The 24,998-nt window shown below is 37.3% G+C and overlaps 1 protein-coding gene across 2 annotated transcripts in view; it reads left to right on the top strand.

Annotated features, from left to right (window-relative positions):
- Positions 1-1,634: 1,634 nt before the first annotated feature.
- The window catches only part of AHCYL2 (adenosylhomocysteinase like 2), a 143,466-nt gene continuing 120,102 nt past the window's right edge, over positions 1,635-24,998 (top strand). For both annotated transcript variants that reach the window (XM_031455345.2, XM_031455343.2), the window contains exon 1: positions 1,635-2,075. In XM_031455345.2, the coding sequence (XP_031311205.2) occupies positions 1,713-2,075 (363 nt within the window). In that variant the 5' untranslated portion in view covers positions 1,635-1,712. The remainder of the gene's footprint in view (positions 2,076-24,998) is intronic.

Raw genomic sequence — 24,998 nt, 5'->3', positions numbered from 1 at the left:
TAACGGAGGTAGTGGGAACTGAACCCAAGACCTCATGTGTGCTAAGTATGCACTCTACCATTGTACTATACACCTCCCCCGCCATATATTTATCTTAATTTCGTATTGTACCCCTGAAACCCGAGTAGGACCCTATGGGCCCTCCTGGGTACAAAAGCCCCTCCATGTCCCCTGTTTCTTTTTTGTAGAAAAAAAAAAAAAGATTTTAGTCTCTTAGGTTCCCAAGTTCCAAAGAGCAGGCTCAAGTAGTTAAAAGGACAGTCACAGGACTACTATTCCCCCTGAAGGGGTATGGATAATAATCTGATACGTATCTCTGAGTCCCTCTACAGACACTAAGCCCCTTACCCAGGTGGAGGCTGATGACTACATGCTGACCACAAGCATAATTCCAAGGTTGGAACCAGAAAGTTGAGATTACTGAGACATCACTATTATCTCACCACCAATCAGTCAGAAGAAAGTCACACAACCTGTACCCCTCACCCCAAATTTTGCCTTTAGAAACTCTTCCCTGAAAACCATCCAAGAGTTGGGACTTTTTGAGCACAAGCTGCAGGTTCTTCTTCTTCTTCTTTTTGAATTAGACCAATAGCTTTATTTAAAGAGGAGAACAGAGACTGCCCCCCACCCCCTTCCTGGTGGGTTGGCCTCAGGCTCTGAGCATCCAGGTGTTCTGCTACCCACAGTGCTGAAGGTTCTGCTGGCTTGGCATCCTACAATGAACCTTTCTCTGCTCCAAACTCTGACATTTTGGTTTGGTCTCATTGTGCCTTAGGCAGGTACACTAACTTTTGTTGAGCAACATCCCTGGCAGAATTAATAGGGCAAAAGAATTGGCCTTGTTTAAGGCAACCTGTAATTCCTTAGCCTTGAAATTTCAACCTAGTGTTTCCTAACTTGTATTTTATACTGATTTTAAACTCTAACCCCAGAATGTGCCAGAAATTACCACAGCAGAAAGGTCCTATTTTATTCCCTCTAAAAACAAAGGGAATAAAGAAAAGGTAATAGGGTCCCAATTTCACAGAAGTAGAAAAACCAAGCCACTTTAAGCCTGAGGCAGCGCTCTCCACACGTGACGCCCCGGCTTTTCCTTTAAATGCCTGCTCACGTGATCGCAGACGCGCACACCCAGAGGAAATTTACACTGTCAGGGTAGAGAGCTACTCCTCCCCGACCTTCCCAACCATAGGGTTTCAAGCGTTCCCTCCCCGAAAGCCGCAACTCCTCTGGAGACTTTCTCTTCCTCATGGCCTTCGTCTTGTCACCAATTCTGACCCCTTTCGGTTAGTTGCCGACCCTAAAACTCCATCTCTGCTACAGAATCCCGCTTGCCGGAGGAAGGGCAACGCGGACTACAACTCCCAGGGGTCATCGCGGGCCCCGCCCTCGGCGCGCGCAGTGGCGGTCGGGGGCTGAGGTCCTACGGTCTATTCGCCGCAAGCGGCCGGGAGCAAGCGCACTACAGGTTCCGTGGCACCACGCGCGGAGCCAGCCTGACCGGGGCGGGGAGGGGCGGGGGGTGGGGAGTGAGAGGCGGGGGCTGGCTGGCTGGCTGGCGGGCGGGAGGGCGGAGGAAGGGGGTGGGAGCGGAGGCGATGGAGGGGAGGAGTGGGGGAATGGGGGAGGGAAGGGGAAGGGAGGCGGGAGGCGGGGCCGAACCAGAGCTGGAGCTGGAGTCTGAGCCGGCGGTTGCAGTGGAGGCGGTGATGTCGGTGCAGGTCGTGTCAGCAGCCGCTGCCGCGAAGGTACCTGAGGTGGAGCTGAAGGACCTGAGCCCCTCTGAGGTGGAGCCGCAGCTAGGACTGAGCACGGCGGCCGTGAGCGCCATGGCCCCCCCAGCGGGCGGTGGGGACCCTGAGGCTCCAGCTCCTGCGGCGGAGCGGCCCCCAGCCCGTGGCCCGGGATCGGGGCCCGCCGCGGCTCTCAGCCCCGCTGCTGGGAAAGTGCCTCAGGCGTCGGCCATGAAGCGGAGCGACCCTCATCACCAGCATCAGAGGCACCGCGACGGCGGCGAGGCCCTGGTCAGCCCCGACGGTACCGTCACTGAGGCGCCGCGCACAGTCAAGAAGGTATTGGGGCCGGGCTGCCTCTTTCTAAGAGGGAGGGTGAGGAGGGGAACCTCAGATCTTCTCGGCGCGGCTGTACCTCCCTCCACGCCCTCCTTTCTGATCGTAGGAACAGAGAGATCCGTTTTCCTCTTAAACCCACTCTTTCGGTGATGCCCCCGACCCGGACCCCAGTGCTGGAGAGCCAAGACTCCATGTGGTACAGCCGTACTTGGCTGGGAATAACATGGAAGTAGCGCTCTCCCCTACTACTTGGAATAGGCTGGGAAAAGAGAGGCACCTAATACTACCTCTCTCTGTACTCCCAACATACTCCCGTGTGTATTTTCCAGACTATCGGGGACAAGACCCCGATGGTATAGAAAAACCTTACCGCTTATGAGAGTACACCTAGCAATAAGAGTGGAAATATCTTTGCTATTTCGAGAACGAGTAAGGAGTAGTTACCTCGCGTTGAAATCCTGAGTTGTCTGGTTTCTGTCCAGATAATGACTTTCTGCCTTTCTGTGGCCAGCCGCTTCCATTAAGCAGTACTGATGTTGTGCCCTTCATTCCAGATACTGCAATATCCTTACATCTTCTCTGAATATAGAAGGGTAATGGAGAGATTCTCTTCACTCTTTTCTATTCAGAGGTTTTTCTTCTCCGCTCAGTAGTTGGTCACCAGGATTATTTGACCGTGTATGAAAAGAATGATTGTTTTATTGGTTCCTTTATTATGATCTGAAAGTGTTAGGAAGAAATGCTTCTACTTCTGGGAAAGGCAATCATTGTGGGGTTTTCTGTCTCAGCTGTCAGCTTCTTTCAGACACAGTTTTGAAGAGGCAGTAGCTTCAGAACACCAAGGAGTAGGTATGCCTAGATGACCGATACTCCCAATATTACCTTTACAATGGCTGTCTGTGGTGTGTCTCTCCTCTCATAAAGCTAAATCAGCACAGGAAAAAAAGGGCAAATATTGCAAAAACAGAGATGTGAATCATATGAAAAGGGATTATCGCTCTAATTTCCTAGGCATAATGTGAACACAGAGATTTATGATTTTTTAAAATTTTGTTTTGTGAATGATTTTTAATTGCTTTATCAGAATGGCATGAAAGTGATTTGAAGTCTGTATTGGTTTTACTGGATAGGACTCGCTGAATTGGAACCTTGTGTCCAGCCTAACTTTTGTTGTAATAACTTCATGATTAAGGTATAAAGCAGAGAACTCATTTATTCTAATCACCCAAATATAGGTGATAAACGATGTCAGAGGCAAGACCGAAGGAATTTGTTTAATGATGCTTTAAGACAGTGCCTTTCTCATTTGCATTATGAAACTCCTGTGGGAGGAATTATAGGAGAAAAGAGAGGCCACATGGGTACCAGTGCTGGTGGTCCCTAGATGTGAGTCTGGAAATCTGAAACATATTTGTGACTAGCTGAGTTGCTTTATAACTTTGGCCAAATCCCATGATTAAGAGTCTTTTTGTGTAAAATCTGTATTTTGATTAGATCTCTTGAGGGTAAGAGTGTTTAATAAATTGCCTTTAGAATATGGGATTTACAGCCAGGATCTTAGTACCCCCACTAACTGGCTTTTGGGTAATTTCCAAATTCTCTAAATTTTAGTTTCCTCTTTTATAAAATGAGATTACTAAGATGATTGAGGGTTAGAAATATTTGTAGAAGGCTTTAGCATTGAACTTGGCACATATAATAAGGGCTTAAGGAATGACAGCTATTATTACTAAGAATTGATTTTATTTTCTTCTTCCTCCCATTATGGCTTAAGTGCCTGCCTCTGAAAAGTACACACAATTCAATAGATTCTATATAAAGAAGTGAAAGAAATCACAGGCCAGCATACCAGGCTATTTTTCCTAATTCTAGATGTGCTTCTTGACCATTTTCCTTATTGCTGAACCACCTTCTTCCTGTATCAAAATGTAGATTCCATGATTCTAGATTTACTCAGCAGCCTTAAGGCTATGGAAGACAGGGCTGAGCTTGCCTTACAATGTTAATTGCAACCAAAAAACAACTTCTTTACTGGAAGTTAAGCAGGTGAAGCTCTGGGCAAGGGTGCAGCTGTATGACACAACCAAAGGCATTGCTGAGCTGCTTTTGGGGGGCAGAATCTTCAACTTTCTTGACATTGAATTAGCTTAATTAAAACAAGTACACGAGGCTGTCCTTTCTCCAAGTTGAAAGTCACCTCCCCCAAGGGACTGCAGTGTGACATTTTGATTTGTTGAGCATTTCTTGATTTTTAGTTTATTTAAATAATCATTCTGACCTTGACTCTGTTCTGCTTTTATTTTGTGTAGGGAGGGACTGGGAGTACTAGGGACTGAAATAGCTGCTTTGGCTATGTAATTGGTGATTGTTGCTATTATTTAGTAACTGTCGCATACTACAAGCTTATTTATCTTAAGTCCCATTTCCATTGATGGTTTCCCTTACTCCATTTGTGTGTCTGTCATCAGTTTTCTTAGTACTGTTACTCCGCTCTGCCACACAAGGGAAATCAACTTTTTACAAGAACCAGAATTCCCAAATGCAGTAGTTAATGCAAAGGAACATAAGGAGTGCAGGTTACTCAGTCACACCTTATCTTTGGCATCTACCTCCATCTTGTAACTTGTGGTGCTCTGGGGACCAGATCTTGTCATTGTGGCTATCGTGTATTTGTATATATATCTTTCGTCATAAGTTCCCATCAACAAGAGAACTCAGCAAATCAAAACTCTCTGTAAAAAGTGATTTGTTTAACAGGAAGATAAGTTCCACAGTGAATGGAATAGCAATAGCTGAGAGGATTTCTTCCCTGTGTCCTTGAAAATGGGATAATGGAAATGTTATAGCACCACAGAGAAAACAAGGCAGGAAAGGATTTGTATCAGAAAAGTTAAAACTTTCTGACAATAAGGCTGGGAATCCAAGAACCGCAACTAATTTGTGCTTACGTCAATATTAGTAATGACCATGTTCGAGCAGATTGGGGGGGGGGGGGCAAACGAATCCACCTTATGCTGGCTTTGTTGCTGTCAGCAGAGACTGAGTTGAGCCATGTTAGCGCTTTCTTGCCCTGAATACTTTAAGCTCTTGATTTGGTTAATTATAGATTACTAAAATGGAACCTTTTGGATATAGTCATGGGAATGTGGGAGCAGTGTTACTCCTTTTGCCAGTTAGGAGAGTACAGCCTTGCAGAATGTTCAGTCAGGCAATTGCCAGATTGACCCTAATAACAGTTACCAGTAATTGGCCCTTTATATGCCTGGAATTGTTACAGGCGTTTTTCTAATCCAGACAACTACACAGAGAGATATAGGTGGCATTATCTCCATTTCACAGATAAAGAAATGACGTCCAGAGAGGTAAAGTGCCTTGACCCAGGTTATGCATCTGAAAGTGACAGATGGAGGACTTAAACCTCTGTCTAAAGCCTTGATCTGTTTCCAAACCCCATGCTCTTTTCATTATGCCACACTGATTCTTTCTACCTGCTTAGTTGCTGGGTTCTGGCTTTCTCCCAGAAGTATTTCAAAATACTCAGTGAACTCTAAGGTATGTCTGTCTGTTTTAAGACTTCGGTCATCCCAAAACCAGAGTAAGGAGAGTCTGAGTCAGGGCTTTAAGAAAAAGATGGGAAAAAACTGTATAAATGTAGAATCTCAAAGAATTGTAAAATTATGAGAGAGGGAGAAGAAGATCTTATTTGTATATAAAAAAGCATTTCAGGGTCAGTGATGCACTTTCACATTAGTAATTTAATGATAATCTGAGAAATATATTCTAATTTTTTAAATTAAAAATAAAACTAGAAGACTGTGTCCTCCTTCCTGTCTAGCTAACAGTTTTCCTTGTTCTTTAAGTTCCTCCTTCTCTATGAATCAATCTCTAATTAAACATTTTAAAAATTAGAAGGGGAAGTGTACCTGTTATGTATTCCTACCTTGTGCCAGACATTGTATTAGAGCTTTACATGTACTATTTAATCCTTTTAAGAGCTCTGAGATAAGTAGTGTTATTCTTGCCTTATTGAGGAAACTGAGGGTTGGAGAGATTAAGGATTTTGTCTCAAGATTACACATTTAGTAGCTGTGATGTGGGCTAACAGAACTCTAATCAGTTTGACTCTCATGGTTAAACTCCATTGCTTTTCAATTGAAGTATTTCTCTGTTCAGACTTTGAATTGAACTATTTATTTATTTGAAGAATAGTTGATTTACAACGTTGTGTTAATCTCCAGTGTACAGCATAGTGATTCATAAATATATACTTATTTTCATATTCTTTTTCATTATAGGTTATTACAAGGTATTGAATATAGTTCCCTGTGCTATATAGGACTTATCTATTTTATATACAGTTTATGTATTTTATGTATAGTAGTTAGTATCTGCAAATCCTGATCTCCCAATTTATTTAAAAAGATTGACCCTTTTAAATCTTAATCTGTATATTTTTCTGGATGTTTTTGTTAATTCACTAACAGGCAGTTTATTTTTATGTATTGAGCTTGTTTAATTGTCTTACCATGTTCTTATGTGAACATTTATGAATTTTCTGAGAAGGCAACCCTTATTTTGTATTAGTATAATTCCTGAATTCTGTTCTCCTTCCTGGGAAGGATTGGACATTAAGAGCTGTTTTAGGAGGTTGCTCAGAGCTGAAGTTGCAGTTGTGTATTTAATGTCTTGAGGAAGACTCCTTAGGTCCTTAGTGTCCAGTTAATTGAATAAATAGTTTATAAGAAGGGAGAGTGAGTTTCTTTACTATATCATTTCCTTGAAAGTGTTCACCTCCCCTACAGGTAAAGGAAAAAAAGAGGAAGAGATTTGTTGGAATCTTCATTCAGACTTCATTCTTCCTTGGTAGTCCTTGTTTAAATAATTCAGAGAGGTTCAACTGAGGTGGATAGGAGAAGAACAGTAAATCTTGGCAGCTGCCCTGGTCCACTGCTCTGCTGTCATGTTCAGGTGGTACACACAATTAGAGGAGCTGAAATTCCACCCCCTTAGTAAGACATTTAGTTAGATTGATCAGGTTTCAATGGAATTTGTAGGAGCTTTTTATATAGTCTGAGTGACTTATAGCCCGAGATTTGGTGAAAGCTGAGCAGAGGAGAAAGCAGTAGAGTGAAATTTCTTCTGTAATAGTTGTAAGTAAAGACTACTTTGATTAAATTAAAGAAAGTAAGCCATATGATGTGTATGACTTTCAGTCCCCTCTTCCCCTGTATCCTGCAACAGTTCATTTAGCCACTTTCCCTCTTGGACACTGCATTAATGGCTAGATTTCCTGTTCTTTTTTTCAAGTGTCTATCAATAGAAATGTTTTGGTTTGGGGCGCCCGGTTCTTTTTAGCTCAGCACTTATATTAAGGAAGTGTTTAGAGGTTCTGGAACTGCTAGTTGAATTTCTCTGATAGAAATCAGGCTTTTCCTTAAAGCCTTTCTGAATACTACAAAGCTGTTATTGAAAGTTAAGCAAGCTGAGACTTAAACTGACTTCATCTTCCCTACACATTTATCTCCTGGAATGCTCCAGTGTGAACGCTGTGATCACTCTAAAAGATTTGACACTGTTTTCTTGGAAACTCTTCTCGGCTGCAGTTATAACCCTTCTTTCATGGCTGCTGTTTACTGAATACTTACTCTCTTCTAGCCATTTCTCTCTCTCTCATCTCATTTAATCCTCATAACAACTTTATCAGATGAATATTACTGTCTTTATTTTACAGATAAGAAAAATAGGCCCCCAAAAGAGTAATTAACTTGCTCAAGCCTTTGCCAGTGCCTTTGGGATTATGAGATGAGACACTGCCCACTGCAAAAGTGGGAAGCTTTGCCACACTGCTAATCCCTTACTTTTCTGACTAAACTCCTATGTGAAATCTGCTTAAGCTACTGCACCTAGGCTGCTACAACCACTCGGCAGCCTTTTAGATCCCAAGATCTACCTTCTTCCAAGAGGAGGCCTACACATTCCTGTTTACCTCAGTTATTGCCTGATGTCCAGTTGGCCATTATCTTCCTAACAGTCTCTCCCTTACCACTCTTCATCTCTCAGCGAGTCCAATCCTCCCAACCTTTCCACTATGTTCTCTACAACTTGCCCCTCCATTATCAGCAAATCCTCTAAGAGCATTAGCCTCTAGCAGCAAGATCAAGTTACAGGGGTGACAGTGGGGGTGCTGGTGCTCTGGCACCTGGTATCCAGAACTCTTTCTACTAGAGCCTTTTCTACAGATTTCCTTGCTCTAATCTCTCCCAGTTTGAAAATCCTGTCCTCTGACCTCCGTATCTCCTTCCTGCTACTGTCCTAATTTTCTACTCCCTTTCACAACTGAGTTTCTTAAAGGAGTTTTCACTTTTTTTCCCCTGCAGACTCTTTAACCCTCTCCTACTCAGATAACACTCTCTTGCTGAAGTTGCCAGTGTCCGTCAGATTGGGAAATAATAGCCGTCTGTTTTTTCATTTCTCATCATATCGTTTGTGACCAACTTCTTACCAGAACACTCTCTCAGCTTCCATGACACGGCTCTTAACTTGTTTTCCTTTATTTCTCTGGCTGCTACGTCTCAGTCGTCTTTAAGGACTCTTTCTCTTTGATCCTGGGCCCTCTGCTCTTTCCATTGTGCTTCTTCCTAAGTCATCCACACCATTCCTGTGCCTTTGAGCATACCACCAGCTCCCCAAATTATTTCCTTAGCCAAGACCCAACGTCTCCTGAATGCCAATCTTGTGGGTGTACAACTGCCTACTTGCAGCTGGACTTCAGAACTAACATGTCCAAAATGGAATTTTTTATCTCCTATCTAATCCTCAAAATATGTTCTTGTTTTCCTTGTATTAGTAAGGTGATATTTACATGATTTTTTCCCCTTTTTAAAAGAAAAGTTGTTTTTAATTACACAAGTAGTGCTTGAATATATTCTTGTAAAATAATTCAGTCTGATGAAGCAGAGTCCTTCCTCTTGGCCCTCAGTGAGTCTCATTCCCCTCCTGAGAGGTGACCATTGCTATCAACATATCTTTCTCAACTTTACATTCATACTGGTACATAGAGAAATTGGTAGTTTTATAATAACTTGTACATAAATAAAAGCACATTATATATACATTGTTTTGCAGGTTGCTTTTTTCTCTTAACAACATGTCTTGGAGCTTTTTACCTATTAGTATATATGCATCTATCTCATTCTTTTTAACTGCTGAATTCATTTCTATAATCTATACCATTGTTGTTTATTAAACCACTCTTCTGTTGATGCACATTTAACTTAACTTTTTAAATAGACTGCACTGTAGTAACTATCTGTAAGCATTCTCTTTCTGTACATGTATAACTGTTTCTCTAGGATAGATACCTAAGTTTTGGAGTTGAAGGATATCCACATTTTAAACTTAATACATAATGTCATGTTGCCTTCAGAAATGTAGTATCATTTCACACATCAGCTATGTACAGGACAGCCCTTCTACCACACCTTCATCAATACTGGGTATTTTTACACCTTTTATGAGAAAGATAGGTTACTATTGTTTTTATTAACATTTTTCCTGCTTATAATGAAGCTGAGAGTATTTTCATGCATATATTGTTGATTTATATTCTTTCTATTATAGTTATTTATTCATATTTATTCATTAACAAATATTTATTGAGTGCTACTATGTGCCAAGTGCTGAGGATACACTAGTTAACTAAAGAGATAAAGATCTCTGCCCTCTTATTGACTTGTCTTTTTCATGTTGGCTTGTAGGAATTCTGTATATCTTCTGGATATTAATTCCTTGTGTATATGTTGTAAATATTTTTTCTTACTCTATTTCTTTTTGACTTGTAACTTTGTTTATGATATTAAAAGTTTTTATGTAGTCAGACTGGCCAGTATTTTATGGCTGAAACATTTTGTGCCTCAGAATGGCCTTTCTTACCTCAGGTTTATAAACAAGTTCTTCTGTATTTTCTTTATCTGTTTTTATGGTTGTATTTTACTGTTTTTTTGGTCTTCAGTCCATCTGGAATTTATTTTCATTTGTAATTTAAGATAGGAACTATTTGGAATATAAGATAGCTCTATTTGTCCCCAAATAAAATTTAACAATTTACTTTTTCAGGCTTGTTCTCTGTTTCTTTCTCTTTATCTTGTCCTTAACCTTTTTCTTTCTTAACATTTAGCTGGACATGTAGAAGTAACTTTTGAGTGAAGACTCTATTTAACTCAAGATTGACACTAAAATTGCCATCCTGGTAGTACCAACTTTTCCAAAATGACACCTGATTTTTTTTAAACAGGCATTGCTAGAAATTGAGTATGTGTGATATGACTGTAGGAAGAAAATTTTTTGTCCTAATTAGATAGTTGTGTGCATCTGCCTTTCAAAGTTGATATTACCTGCTCCAGGTTAAAGAAGAACTGCTTTTCCTGACAGGTGAAGAGTCTTCTTCAACAAAGCTTTTATTGTGTGAAACTTGACTGAGTCTAGTGTTGGGTCACTCTGCTTTAGGAGACAGAAGTAGAATAAGAATTTTTACTACATTCATGTCTGTTGTTTCTATTAAGAGAGAAAAGATGATTGGCTTAATGCTAGTTCCTTTTTGGGGCCTATAATAGACTGTATTGTAGAAGAAAAGAAGCAGTTTTACTGCTTCTAGATACTTGTATAATAATCTCTCCCAGTACATTCTGAGCTTCTTTTGTACAAAAACCATTTATGTGTTGTGTGCTAAACACTAAACAAGTGGTAAGGTTATTAAATCAGCAAAACACCATTCTTGCCGTCAACAAGAGGATAGGGAAAGTAGATATGAAAATAAATAAATATAGTCTAGTTTGATATGAGCAATACTGGAAGCAGGAATTGTTGCAGTTTGAGGAGGTCAGCATTGAAGCCAAGGTATATCACCTTAGGAAAACCAGTTGTCCACCCAGGTGGCTTCACAGCATAGCAGAACCTTTGGGAGGTATCCATGTTCCAGCTTTACAAATCCAGAAATTCACATTTTTAGTACACTTAGAGATAGTTTACCTCTTAGTACTGGCTCATTCAAATCAAACTCACGAAAGACTCATGTTTAAAACAAAATAACTTCTAATTTATGGTCAGAAGGTAATACTGAAGCTGATCTGAAATACATGTTAGGCAAAGGAGACTCCGGAAAATCTACATGGGAAGTCTAATTGTAGTTAGAGGTAGTTAAGTTTGGAATTTTTTAAATCTTTGCTACTCAAAACTAGTCCACGACTAGAAGCATTGACATCACTAGGAGCTTGTTAGAAATGCACAGTTTCAGACAACTTTGGTTCTGTACTAGCGTGTACCACCAGAACCTTAGTTTTTTACTCATTGTTGAATAATGTTGGCTTATCAGTTGGCTTATTTCATGTTTCTTTCTCTTTTATGAAATCTCAGAGAGGCAAGAAATTTATTTTAGGATTTTGTGGAAGAGTAGACATTTATAATGAAACTTATTATAAGACTTGTAATAAAGTATTTGATAGACACAGAGACAGAAGCATAGATGGGCACAGATACACAAAGACAGAAACATGCACAGAAATTCACCCATGTACACAGAACCCCTCTAGTCTCCTTTACCTGGATCCTTTCCATGCACACAGATACATCCCAACCCACAGAACCCATGTGTATCCACAGAGACTCCGACTTGTACCCCGCCACAACCTGCAGACCCACATACATCTTGAGGCTCACCCCCACACAGAGAGAGATTCACACACACTGACACTCAATAGGTAGTGCGTAAAACTCAAATTTTCATAGGACTTAAGCTGTGTTTGTGGTTATTTTGAGGAGAAGCGACAAGTACTAAGGTACTTTTAATTGAGCCAGAAAAAAAAGCAAAAATAGATGGGCTGCCACTGGGTCTGCAAAACAGTGACTGCTACAAAGCTAGTTTTATTTGAATTCCTGTTTCTGGAACCGCTTGTTCTTGGGCATCATTTTCCGTTTGATATACTCATCATGCTTGGATGGAAAGTCATTGTCTTTCTTTCTCTCAGGAACTTGCATCCTAGATTGCTGGTTAAGCAGAGTTCCATGCTCAGTGCCCCTTGGCACCAATTAACACACTGCCTGGATGCTATCTCAGCCACATAAATCTGCCCAGGATTGGAAGATCCAGAAACCCTGCACCTATGTAGAGGATTCGTACTGAGTTCTCTGTGGGTGTCCAGGACTGAAGAATATAGGGTGGAGAGGGAAAATTATGTTAAAACTAGAAAGAGATGTAATTTGGGGGTTTTAAACCTGTTGGATCATTCATGGTGTAGGTTTGCCTAGAGACCTGTGATGAAGCTTAAGAATGACTCGGGAATAATTTAGTTGTAAGTTAAAAGATTTTTAAACTACACTGATAAGAGCTGGGAGTTGCACATTGATTGTGTTGGTTGAGAGATCATTGGTATCCACATACCCAGATTTTTCAGTGCCTACGGCAGCATCTATGAGAGAGAAGTGTCTTGTTAGGGAAAAAGAGACTCAACCGTACAGCATATTTGTGCTTAAATACTTACGAGTTTCTATCACACTGAGGGAATAAGTCACCAGAGAGACATTAGTTTTACAAATGTAGGTTCCAAAAAGAGAAGTATTTTCTCTTGCCTGGTACATGTATAATATGTTCATTTGACCAAAAACATGTTAAAAACATTTTTTTCCCAAGCACATAGAGGAGTACTGAGAAAATTGTACTCATTGCTCAATATAACAAATGTTAGCATTTTGTAAAATTTTCTGTAGATATTTTAAAAGATATAAAACATTGTATGTTAAATGGAAGACCCCTTTGTACCCTTTGTACCCCTTCTCTGTTCATTTTCTTTTCCTTCTCTCTCTCTCCCTGTGTTATAGAGGTAACTGCTCTCCGAACTCTGCTGTTTATAGTTCTCGTTTATGTTTTATTACTTTTGCTATATATTATTTATTAGTCTCAATTGTATATCAGTAAATGACATATAACATTGTTTTGTATGTTTATAAACTTAATATAAGTGGTATTATAGGGGCAGAGGGTGTAGCTCAGTGGCAGAGCTCATGCTTAGCATGCACAAGGTCACAGGTTCAATCCCCAAGACCTCCATTAAAATAAATAAATAACCCTAATTACCTCCCCCTCTCAGGAAAAAAAAAATGTATAAATGGTATTATAGAGCAGGTGTTATTCTGCAACCTACTTTTTTTCACTCAACCAGTCTGAAACATGCAGATTTTCCAGTTGATTCATTTTAACTCCTGTGTAGTACTTCATTGTATGAATATAGTACTGTTTATCCATTCCCCTTCAATGTTTCTTTTTTTTTTTTCCTTCTAGGGTGAATTAATCATGTTTCCTTATGCATTTTAATGATAGTTTCTCTAGGGTATGTCCCTATAAGCAAAATTCCTTAAGGTATATCCACTTTATCAGATATTCCAAATTGCTCTCTAAATTGGTTTTATTAATTCCTATTTTCTGAACACTTAGTAATATCTGCAATTATCAGACATTGAACTTTTGTCAGTCTGGTAGTTGTGAAATGGTATCTCTGTTGTTTTAATTTTCATTTTGTTGGATGTTACTGGGATTGAGCATCTTTTAATATATTTGTAGTCAGTTGGGTTTCCTTTTTTGTAAATTGTAGTTTGTATCCTTTCCCATTTTTCTGTTGGGATTTCATTGGCTTTTCTTATTGATTTGTGAAAGTTCTTTATATATGTTTGTTCTAATCCTTTATCAGATATATGTGTTGCAGACATCTTCAGGTCTGTGGCCTGTGTCTTACTATTTTTTTAACTTATGGCTTTTATACAGAAGTTACATTTTTTTTTAATGTAAAGTTGATTGTTTTTTTTCTCTGTGTAGTTTATCCTTTGAGTCTTGTTTTAGAAACTTTTCCGTCTTAAGGTCATATATTCTTCTGTGTATATAGTCTTCTAACATGGTCAGTGTTTTTTTTTTTTTTTTTTTCCACAATTCAGTCTTTAATATATTTGGAATTTATTTTTGTTTATGGTGTGAGATAATGATCTATTTTATTTTATTTTTTCATATGGATAACCAATTGTCCAGCCCTGTTCGTTGACTAAGTTTGTCCTTTCCCTGTTGACACGTAATGCCACTTTCTGTCATATGCTTGGTATCCATTCTGTTTCTGGGTTTTCTATTTTGTGTCATTGGTCTCTTTGTTGATCTCTTTATCAGTACCACATTTTTATTTTTTAAGTTTCTAGAACTTTATAATAACTCTTGATATTTGCTTGGGTAAGTTTCTCCTAATGTATTCTTTAAAGATTTTTTAACAGCTTTATTGAGGTAAAATTTACATAGGGTAAAATTCACCCATTGTATATTCAGTTCAATGACTGTTAATAAATACATTTGTAGAGTTTTTTCACTATGGAAAAAATATATAAAATGTATGATTTACCACTTTAACCATTTTAAGTTATATAGTTCAGTAACATTAAGCATATTCACATAGTTGTAGATCTAACACTACCGCTTATTTCCAGAACTTTTTTCATCTTCCCAAACTGAAACTTCATCATACCCATTAAACAGTAACTCCCTATTCCCCCCTCCTCCCAGTCAGCAACCACCATTCTACTTTGTCTCTATGAATTTGACTACCCTAGTTACCTTGTGTAAGGGTATTATGTCTAAGAAATCTATAACTCAAGGTCATAAAAATATTGTTTTCTTCTAGTAGTTTTATAGGTTTAGATTTTATATTTAGGTCTGTGATCCGTTATGAGTTGACTTTTATGTATGGGGTGAGATATGGACCTAATCTTTTTTTCCTTCATACAGATTTTCAATTGTCCCAGCACCATTTGTTAAAAAGACTATCCTTTCCCTGTTGAATTGTCTTGACACCACTGTTGAAAATTAGTTATTTGTAGATGTGTGGGTCTATTTCTGGGCTCTGTGTTCTGTTCCAATGATTTGCTTGTTTATCTTGATGCCAATACTATACTTTTCTTGATTACTGTAGCTTTATAGTTAAGTACTGGAATTGGGTAGTATAAATGCTCCTATTTTGTTCTCGTTTTTCAAAATTATTTTGGCTATCATAGGTCCTTTAAATTTCCATATAAATTGTAGGATTGGCTTGTCATTTTCTATGAAAAATCTTGCCAGGATTTCAATAGGGATGGTGTTGAATCTGTAGGTCATTTGGGGAGAATTCCCATTGTAATGATGTTGACATTTCCAACCCAAGAACGTGAAACATCTCTCCATTTTTTTTTAATATTCTCTAATTGCTCTTAGTACTGTTTAGTTCTTCACAGTGTACAGGCTTAGCACTTCTTTTGTTAAATTTATTTCTAAGCATTTTATTTTTTGATGCTGTTATTAGTGGAATTGTTTAGTTGCAAATTGTTTATTACTGGTATATAGAAATACAATTGCTTTTTTTTACTGTGGTAAAATATATATAATGTAATATTTATAATTTTAACTATTTTAAAGTGTAAAGTTCATTGGCATTAAGTACATTCATAATGTTCTATATCACCATGATCTCTACCCAAACCTTTTTTTTTTAAATCATCCCCAACAAAAACTCTACTCATTAAATAATAACTCCCCTTTCCCTCCTCCTCCCAGCCCCTCTCTATGAATTTGCCTTTACGTACCTCATATAAGTGGAATCATACAATATTTATCCTTTTGTATCTAGCTTATTTCACTTAGTATAATGTTTTTCAGGTCCATCTATGTTGTAGCACATACTAGAATTTCATTTCCTTTTTAATGCTGAGTAATATTCCATTGTATCTATATACTGCATTTTATTTATCCTTTTCTCTGTTGCTGGACATTTGGGTTGTTTCTCCATTTTGGCTATTATGAATAATGCTGCTGTGAACATGGGTATGTAAATGTCTATTTGAGTCCCTGGTTTCAATGTGTTATACATCCAGTTGATATTCGTGAAATTGATATTTGTATGTCAATCTTGTATCCTGCAGCTTTGCCAAACTTGTTTATTAATCTAGTAGTTTTTTTTGGAAATTGTGTAAATTTTCTACATACAGGATCATGTCATCTACAAATGACAGCCTTACTTCTTGTTTTCCAATGTATATGCCTTTCCTTTCTTTTCTTGCCAAATTGTACTTCCTAGAACGTTCAATACAGCATTGAATAGAAATGGTGAGGGCTGACATTTTCGCCTTGTTCCCAATCTTAAAGGAAAAGTATTCAGTCTTTTACTATTAAATATGATACTAGTTGATAGTTGGTACATTCCTGGGTCTAGCAGGAAGTGACCTTCCTTACTTACCTGTGGGGCTGGAAACTATGTAAGCCAGGTACCAGCACATTTTTTCCAGGAGGACTTTTAAGCATTGGGGCCATAAAGTCAACCTTAGTTCCATAAAGCTGTCAAATCATATCTGATTTTGTGTATCTTATGTCCTGCTACAAGGAGAACAGATCCTTATTTAACTTATTAATGCCATGAAAATAAGGACACTTAAGAGTGTTCCAAATTCTGGAGGGATCAAGCAGGAGAAAAGATAAATTTTGTTTATCATGGTATAATTTATTAAATTACTGTAAGTTATAGTTAGCTTAAGAGAAAAAGGAAAGGATTTCCTTATATCTGGAAAGTAGAACGTTTAAGTGCCAGCAAAATTTTGCATAAGGCTATAAAAAGTCATAATCCTTCATCAGTTCATTGAGTCCCATGTAATTAATTCTTGTTCTCGTTGATCTTGTGTTAGCAGTTTCAAACATTTTCAGAGAAGGATCTGAGTAAAACAAAAACTGTGCATGACAAAAAATTTAGAATAATTGACATTAAAGATCTGATGAGAGTTCATTTGATAAGGAAATTTGGTTACTTCTGTGGAATACAACATTTTAGCATAATAATAGGACAGTGAGGTCATTGACAGATTTTTATGAACTTCATTGCAATTTCTGGAACACTTAATTTATTAACATTTACCCATAAAAAAAAATAACCTAGGGAAGCTTAGGCATCCTTTTTTATTTGACAATGTTTTACGTGCAATTTAATATATCAAATAACTGGAATTATTATTATTTTTAACATTTCCCTTTCCAAAGTAAAAGAACAAATCCTTTGACTTTCCAGGAGCCCTCTAGGAAATATCAAGTTAGTTTGAGGTTAGAAAGATTTCATTTAGAATTTGATTTTAGGAAATTTGCCAGAAATCTCAAAAGATTTGAACATTTGATTATATACGGTGAGAGGTCACTGTGAAACAGTACTCAGTTATCCTATTAACCAAAGTGATGATAAAATATTTTAAAGGCAAATATAGAAAGTAATATAGATGTCAAAAAAAAAAAAAAACAACCTTAGCTTATACAGTTCTGGGAAGACTTTTTTTAAGTAATCAAAGACATGATAAAGACAATATGAAATACAGGAAATTATTTTGCTAAGATAATAAAATCTTTGTTTCCTGTTTGTTTTTGGAGCCCCTTATCCTGAGTGCAGGTGTTTGGTTATTTTCTGGGTTGCTCCTTTCCCCTTTCCTCCTGCCCAATGCTCATTTCTAACTGCCCAAAGGGCAGATTACCTAAAAGGTAAAGAAGAACCTTTTTACAGTTTCTTAATAAGAGCAGACAGTAATCCACTAAAAGTTTGTCATTCCAATTTTGCATCAGTACGCTTTTGATATTAAGGCTCATATTTTTGTTTAATTTATAAATAAATCCTTTAAATCTTAGCTGTTTGAGCACACATAAAATTCCTTTTCCACAAACAATCTACATGTTTTAAAATACCTATTTAGTTTTTTAGTTCATCTTTCTTATTCTAAAACAACCAGTCATTCTAGTTTATTTCCCTCTAAGGAAAACACATCCTTCATACCTCCTACCTTTCCTTATCACAAACACCTTTCCTGGTCACCTCACTCCCTCATCTTCAGAGATAACCAGTAGGTACTCTGTGGAGTGTGTATCTATTTTTACTTTAACCTGAGCACCCAACCCCCACACCTTGTGGCCTTTCTCTCGCCTTCTGAAACAGCCTACACTCTATGTAGTATGTATCTCTGTTAAAAAAAAACACAAAAAACAAAAAAAACCCACACCTTTCCCGGAACCTCCATGGAGCCTAAAAAACCCCCAGAAAACAAAAAACCCACCACATCTTACTTTTCTTGCATATTTTGCATATAGAGGGTTTTTTAAAAACTCGTTCCTAGTAGTTTCACTTACATATATTCATTATAATTTTTTTTACTATTAGTAACCTTTCTTTTACTAAGGAAGCTAGGAAGTAGATAAAGGTGAATTGACTGTCACATCCCAGCATTTTGTAGCAGATAAGCAAATTTTATTAATATACTATTGTGAAGGAAAAGCTGGGCTGGTCTAACAAGATAACTCACAGGTCTAGGAATGTGAAGGAGAGGCTGGGCTGGGCTAACAAGTCTAAGTATTGGAATACTGATCTGAGTTCTGCTGGACTAACTTGTAAATCTAAGTTAATTAGTGTTGGTTTGCTGTTTATATTTTTTTGCTAGCCAGCTGGATTTTCAAAGATACATATCTGGCTTTGGAATGTTGGTTTGCTGCCTCCCCGCCTCCACTTTTGTGATGATGATGCTGCTAAAGCTGTTCCATGCCTATTGGCCGAATACCCCAAGCTTGTACTTTACCCTATAAAACCTCATGTGCACGTCTTGGAGGTGCTCAGAGCTTCAGAGCAGAAGCCCCTCTGAGCCCGCCGGCGTAATACATCTGAGTACTCCAACCCTCCGAGTGGTTCTTGTTTCTTGACTGGCCTATCGGTTCCGTAACACCATCTTGTATTTTTTATAGGTATATTCTGTTTCCTCACAGTACAGTTTTTCAGTGTGGTAAAGAACATGTTTACTAACAGAACCAAATATTTTTTAATCTTTCTATAAAAATTAAGCCAGAGTAGATAAACTTACATTTAGCAATTAACGTTTCAGCATTTTTATCTTATTTGGAGCTGGATCTAAATAGTCAATGAATACTCATCATTCAACTTAGTATAGCTTTAAGGTTTCAGGTTACCAAAAAGATTTTGGAAACTATTTTTAGGTAAAAATATTATAAAACATAATTAATATTGAAAAGTTCAGTTTTAAAATTTTATTCTACTTACATCTATTTAATTACTTGTTTTTAACAATTATGCTTACTTATTTTCATAATAATTTACAAATCATGAATTTTTAAAATGTAATTTCATGAGATGTTAAAAGAAAGCTAGCCATCATTGTTATTTGTTTCTTCTTGACAAATCAGGCAAATACCAAAAAAAAAAAATCACAAAAGCAAAGAATATAAAAAGTAAAACATATGGCTTTTTTATTTCTGCTGTGCTTGACATGCATCAAGAAATTGATTTTTATTTACATTTTGTTCTTGGGTTGGATTTATAGTTTTATAATCCTAAACATCCAGTAGAGTTAATATAAGCTTGTTGACTAGTAAACGTAGGAAGAAAAAAAATTGTATATCTATCTGAATTTTAATACTGACAGCTCTGAAGAAATACCTGTTTTTGTTAAACGAAAAATTTTAAATTAGCTTTTTTTTACCAATGATTATCCCAGATCACATGCATTTGAAAGGAGCATTTGGATTAGTTTTTATATTTTTGAGAGTTTGGAATACTTAATTTATAGAAGCACTCATTTATCTCTAGGCCAATTTACATAAAATTTTGGGTTTTATAAATTAATTTGGTAATGCTTTCAGGAGGTAGAAAAATATTGTGTATATATATATAACACACATAAATACATACATACATGTAAACACATGAAAACATACGGACAAATGTGAACAGATTTTATAGCTTTCATTCTAAATCTTAGCCATGAGTTAAATATAAATGCATAAACACACAATTCCCTTTATTTACGATTCTCATCTTTATCTTATTTTTTCTAATGCAAGTGTGTTTCTGACAGATGGAACAAGTTAGGTTACATGTTTAATGATTGCAAAAGCCTTTTTAAATATTTTATTCAGTACTTGTGGAGAAGACTTTTAGGATTTTCATTTGTCCTTCATATTTATGGAGGCTGTGGACCAAATTTTGGGCAAGGGACTCTGGAAACAAGTCAAATAGCAGTTTGTTACCATAAAGCCTTCTTAATTTTTTTTCCTCCTTTGGATTGGGGAAGCAAAAATTATCCCCTTGGAAGTTTGCATTTCAGAGAGATGGCTCTCAAATCTCAGAGAAGATAGAGTAAAAAATTTACATCTTAAAGGCACAGAGAAGGGATGTAAATTTTCTCTAAGAAGGATTTCAAGGGGGCATATTTGTGTATTGTCAGAAATATAGGATGCTTATTATTTGTTTCTTTCTCTCTTTTTTAAAAAGGCCAATGAATTCTTTGTGGTTGGAGTCCCAAATGTATTTGCAAAGGACTTAGCAAGGCCTGTACATTTCCTGGGACTTTGCCAAAACCATTTCCTGGCTGTCAGTGTTAACATAAATCTCAAGCCTGGTCTAAGTCTGATCTTTCCTCCTAATCTGTTAAGGGGAACTTTTCCCCCAACTTCAGACCAGCCAAGGTACTCTCCTGTGTATTTTCTTTTTCTTTTCAATCTGATCTTCCCATAGGTACCAATAGGGCATTTGTTTAGGATGAATGCTCTCTGAAAATCCTTTTAGATGTAAAAGTGCAAATTGTTAATGGTATACCTATTTCAATGTGACATAAGCCTTTTCGTAGCTTAACTTTGGATGCAAAAGGCCTCCCCAAAGAGGGTGCAAAAGATGCAGACCCCACCTGAAGACCCAAAGATAATCTAAGAAAGTAAAGACTTGGTGGTGGTATAAACAACCTCCTTATGACAAAGGATACAAAACAGAGATACAGGAAAACAATGACTGTTTCTGGGATCAATAACCAAAGGGTATGCAAAACAATATTCACAGGACTCACACTCCAAAGAAATAATTCTTGCAAATGTTTTTCTCCTGCTAATCTGACAAAGAGAAATTCTCCTTCTCTCAATCAGAGACACTGCAGATGGACATCTGGGAGGCTGACTTTGGAAAGAATTCTTACCTTTCACTGCTTTTGTCAGTTGTTCCAGGATTTAGCTATAGCCTCTGGGGTGAGTAGGACATCCTAGCTGTCTCTTCATGATCCCCAAAACTGTAGGGGAGGAAAAACTCTTGTTCCTACTACCCTCCTTGGCTCTCTGGCTGGGGCTCTATAAATTACACTGACTATAAAGGCAGGCAGATTAACAAGAGAAAAGCATACAAAGTTATTTAATATGTTTTATGTGAGATGAGAGCCTTTATTAGGAAATAAAAACACAAAGAAATGGTTAAACTAGTTTTGATGAAGAAACAAAAGTCATGGCAAAATGTATAGGGCAATATAAGCTAAGGAGAGTAAACTAGAGGAAACTTAGCAAGGCCTTAAATACTCAACATGCAAGGTGCCATATTTAGAGGTAATATGTTTTGAACCCTATCAGTAACAATGATAATTACATAGCTTGATAATGATGATATCCAAAAATAAGTATTTCCTGTTTGAATATACCCATTAATTTACTCAGCTGATCCTAAATTCTTTTTCTGCCACTGCTTCTGAGTTATCATAGTGGCTTATAAATTTTATGGTCTTTAGGATCTTGTGGGTATCCCAAAAATTGTTGAGCTTTTTTTTTTTTTTCTTTCCCTGGGGTAATAGTATCTTTTAATCTCTTCTGTTTGGTTAGCTGACCCACTTTTTGTTCATTAGTATTTGGCTTGCTGTTGGTGGATATTTCACAATTTAATGCTAACATATAATGGTGCTTAATAGAGGTTTGTGATTATAGAGCTGAGCCCAGTCAGGAGCCATTGGTTTATAATATACTCTTCTTCCCTTACCAGTTTGATTACCTGTGTCTCTTCAGTGAACTTAACCCCTGATGCAGTCACATATGTGAAAACTTCAGTATTAACTTTTAACTCTTGTATGTGATATTCTTGGCTAGATTCTCTGTCATATGGCACTGATAATTAAGCCTTTGGGAAAAGCATAAGGGTTTTCAGGTTCTCTGGCTAGACAGTAACAAGAAGAGTGTGTAGTATATATTGACATTGATGATACTTGATGATTCTAAAGCAACATTGGTTATATTCAAGAGCATCATGTTAAACCAGTTAAGACTCTTGGCTTAAAACCTACTCTGTACATCTTACAATTTTATCTACTCTTTTTCTCCAAAATTGTTCCTTAAATATGTAGCAGAGATCATTGGTAGATTTGAAGAGAGACTTAGCCGTGGGGAGGGGGGGCTGTTGGCTTAAAGGGAGCAAAGGTGGTGTATATTTTGGGACTCACAGACTCCTGAAGCCTCTGTCCCAGTCTTGGGAAGAAAAAGAACGGCACCCTAGGAAGGTTGGGTCCTTGCCAAGATGCAACAGAGTATCAAAGAATACTCTTTTTAGAGCACTTATAAATATGAATTAGTTCTTACAATAGCACTGTGGTAAGCAATTATAGTATACTAATCAGAAGCCTGAATAAAATAAAATAAAATTAATGTTTGTTAAATGCCGTTAAGCACTCAACTTAGTGCTTTCCCAAGGCTCCAGAGCAGATATTTGTAAACGCAAAAGACAAATGCTTCACTTTGCCAAGACAACATCTCAGTTTCTTTATCTGTAAATAATTCGAGTTATAAGATAGTAAAGAAATATTCTTGAGCAAAGATTAGAATGTGTTTCAAAACATACTTGTTTAGGTTTTTATGTTTCATGACTTTTCAAAGGGGTAAAAAGTCAAAATTAGAAAAACAAGAAATAAACTTAGTTTATAGTTGTGTCTTTTCTGCTTAAATATTATGAATTTAGTCAAATCAAACACAATGTAAAAAACTGGACTTGAGTTCTTGTTCTATAATACTTCAACTAAATAGTAATATGAGCACTTGGTTAAAGTACTTCAAAATAAGAACTCAAGTTTTTTTACCTTGTGTTTTAAATATTAGTATAACATTCAAACAAAGATGTCTTGTAGTTAGCTAGAACTGGGTTCCGAGTAGAGATGGGAGGGAGGGAGTCAAAAAATAGCTTTGGAAGTTATCATAGAGGTCCTTATCATAACGGTAGCTATAGTTAGAAGGATTGTAGGGAGGACAAAGATGGCTATTGAGAGAACCTTGGGAACAAAGCACTATTTAATGGACAGGAAGAAGTAGTATTGGCAAAATTACATTATTATATTACCGTAACAATTTTACCTTTGTATAGCTCTTTATACCTTTTAATTCAGTTAAATCCATCATTTTATTTGATACTGAGATAGAGTTTGAAATAAACTAAGTGAGTTTTTGATTTCAGGGAAGCTATTACTGTTTTTTTTTTAACTATGATTAAAAAACTAGATATTTTACATTTAATTATTTGTACTTGATTGGTACATTGTTAATATTTTTCAAACAAACAGCAATTGAAACTAGAGCCCAGGTGCCTTAAATTTCTACCTGGGTCTCTTTGTTGAACCATATTGTTGTAAAACCATCACTGTTCAATAAGCCCTGGGTTACTTTTTATTTAACCTGACCAAAGCAATGTTATCTCCAAGCTCTATTTCAAAGAAGATATAATTTTGTAAATAGACCTAAAGGCAACATTATAGCTTCCCTTCTATTTTCTCTGAGGCTAGGGAATAGGCTGAGGAAGGGAGAAGGAAGAGGGTTCAGAAGTGACAAAACAGTGAAATTTTGAAAGTTTTTTGTGGAATGTGAGCAAGTGAATTAATAAGAAATGTAGCAGGGTTTCTGTGTTAATCAGAAAGTATAAAAGAATTAAATTTTCTAGTAGCCACATTTTAAAAAGTAAAAAGAAACAAGTAAAATAATTTTTAATAATACATTGTATTTAATCCTATATAAATCTAAAATGTTACAATTTCAACACGTAATCATATAAAAATTGAGATATTTTACATTTTTTTTCATACTAAGTCTGAAATCTGGTGTGTATTATGTATTAACAGCACATTTGAATTTGGGCTAGCCACATTTCAAATGTTCAGTGGCTGCATGTGGCTAGTGGCTATTGAGCAGTGCAGTTCAAAAGTAATTATAAGTAAATACATTTTGAGCTTCATAGACATTGTTATCTGTTATTTATATGGATAATATTTTTCTCTGTAACTGCCTAGGGATAAGGCAGTTCATTTGATAGACCTGGCTTGATGAACTCAAGGGAGGTTGATATGAATTAAAAATAAGGTGAGATCAGTTAGAAGGAAATTCATTCTAAAAGAGGAGGCAGTGCCAAGACTAAATTTAATACTATCATCCTGATGCAAGAAAAACGGATGTGGGGCGTGAGGAGGCCGTGTCTCAGGCTTCTGTTGAGCCCCTGGGACGTGCCCCGCCAAGTGTGGGTCCTTGGCTTCGCGCAGGAAAGAATTCAAGAGTGAGCCACAGTTGAGCAAAGGCAGATTTATTTAGAGAGATACATACTGCATAGAGAGTAGTCTGTTTCAAAAGGTAAGAGGAAAGGACACGAGGTGTGAGGGTTGGGTGCTCAGATTAGAGTCAAAATAGGTACGTACTCCATAGACAGAGAAGGAGAAGGGAGAGACATGGCTATGTTGCCAGTTTTTATGGGCTCAATGGCTTCATATGCTAATAAGTGAAAGGACCAGTCTAATTAGCCTGGGGAAGGGGCTGGGATTCCCAGGAAGTTGACCATTTCCCACTCTTTGACCTTTTGTGGCTAGCCTTGGAACTGTCATGATGGCACCTGTGGGCATGTTATTTACCATGCTAATATATTACAATGGGTGTATAATGGAGCTCAAGGTCTACTAGAAGTCAAATCTCCCACCATCTTGAGCCTCAAGGCCTACTGGGCGTTGAATCTTCAGCTATTCTGGTGCTAATGCTGTGTTATTCCTTGAATGACTGTGCCTTGCCGCCTT

The sequence above is a fragment of the Camelus dromedarius genome, chromosome 7, assembly GCF_036321535.1.
Source record: "Camelus dromedarius isolate mCamDro1 chromosome 7, mCamDro1.pat, whole genome shotgun sequence".
Taxonomy (NCBI): domain Eukaryota; kingdom Metazoa; phylum Chordata; class Mammalia; order Artiodactyla; family Camelidae; genus Camelus; species Camelus dromedarius.
Note: the sequence above shows the minus strand (reverse complement) of the source record. Positions and strands in the feature narration are given on the sequence as shown.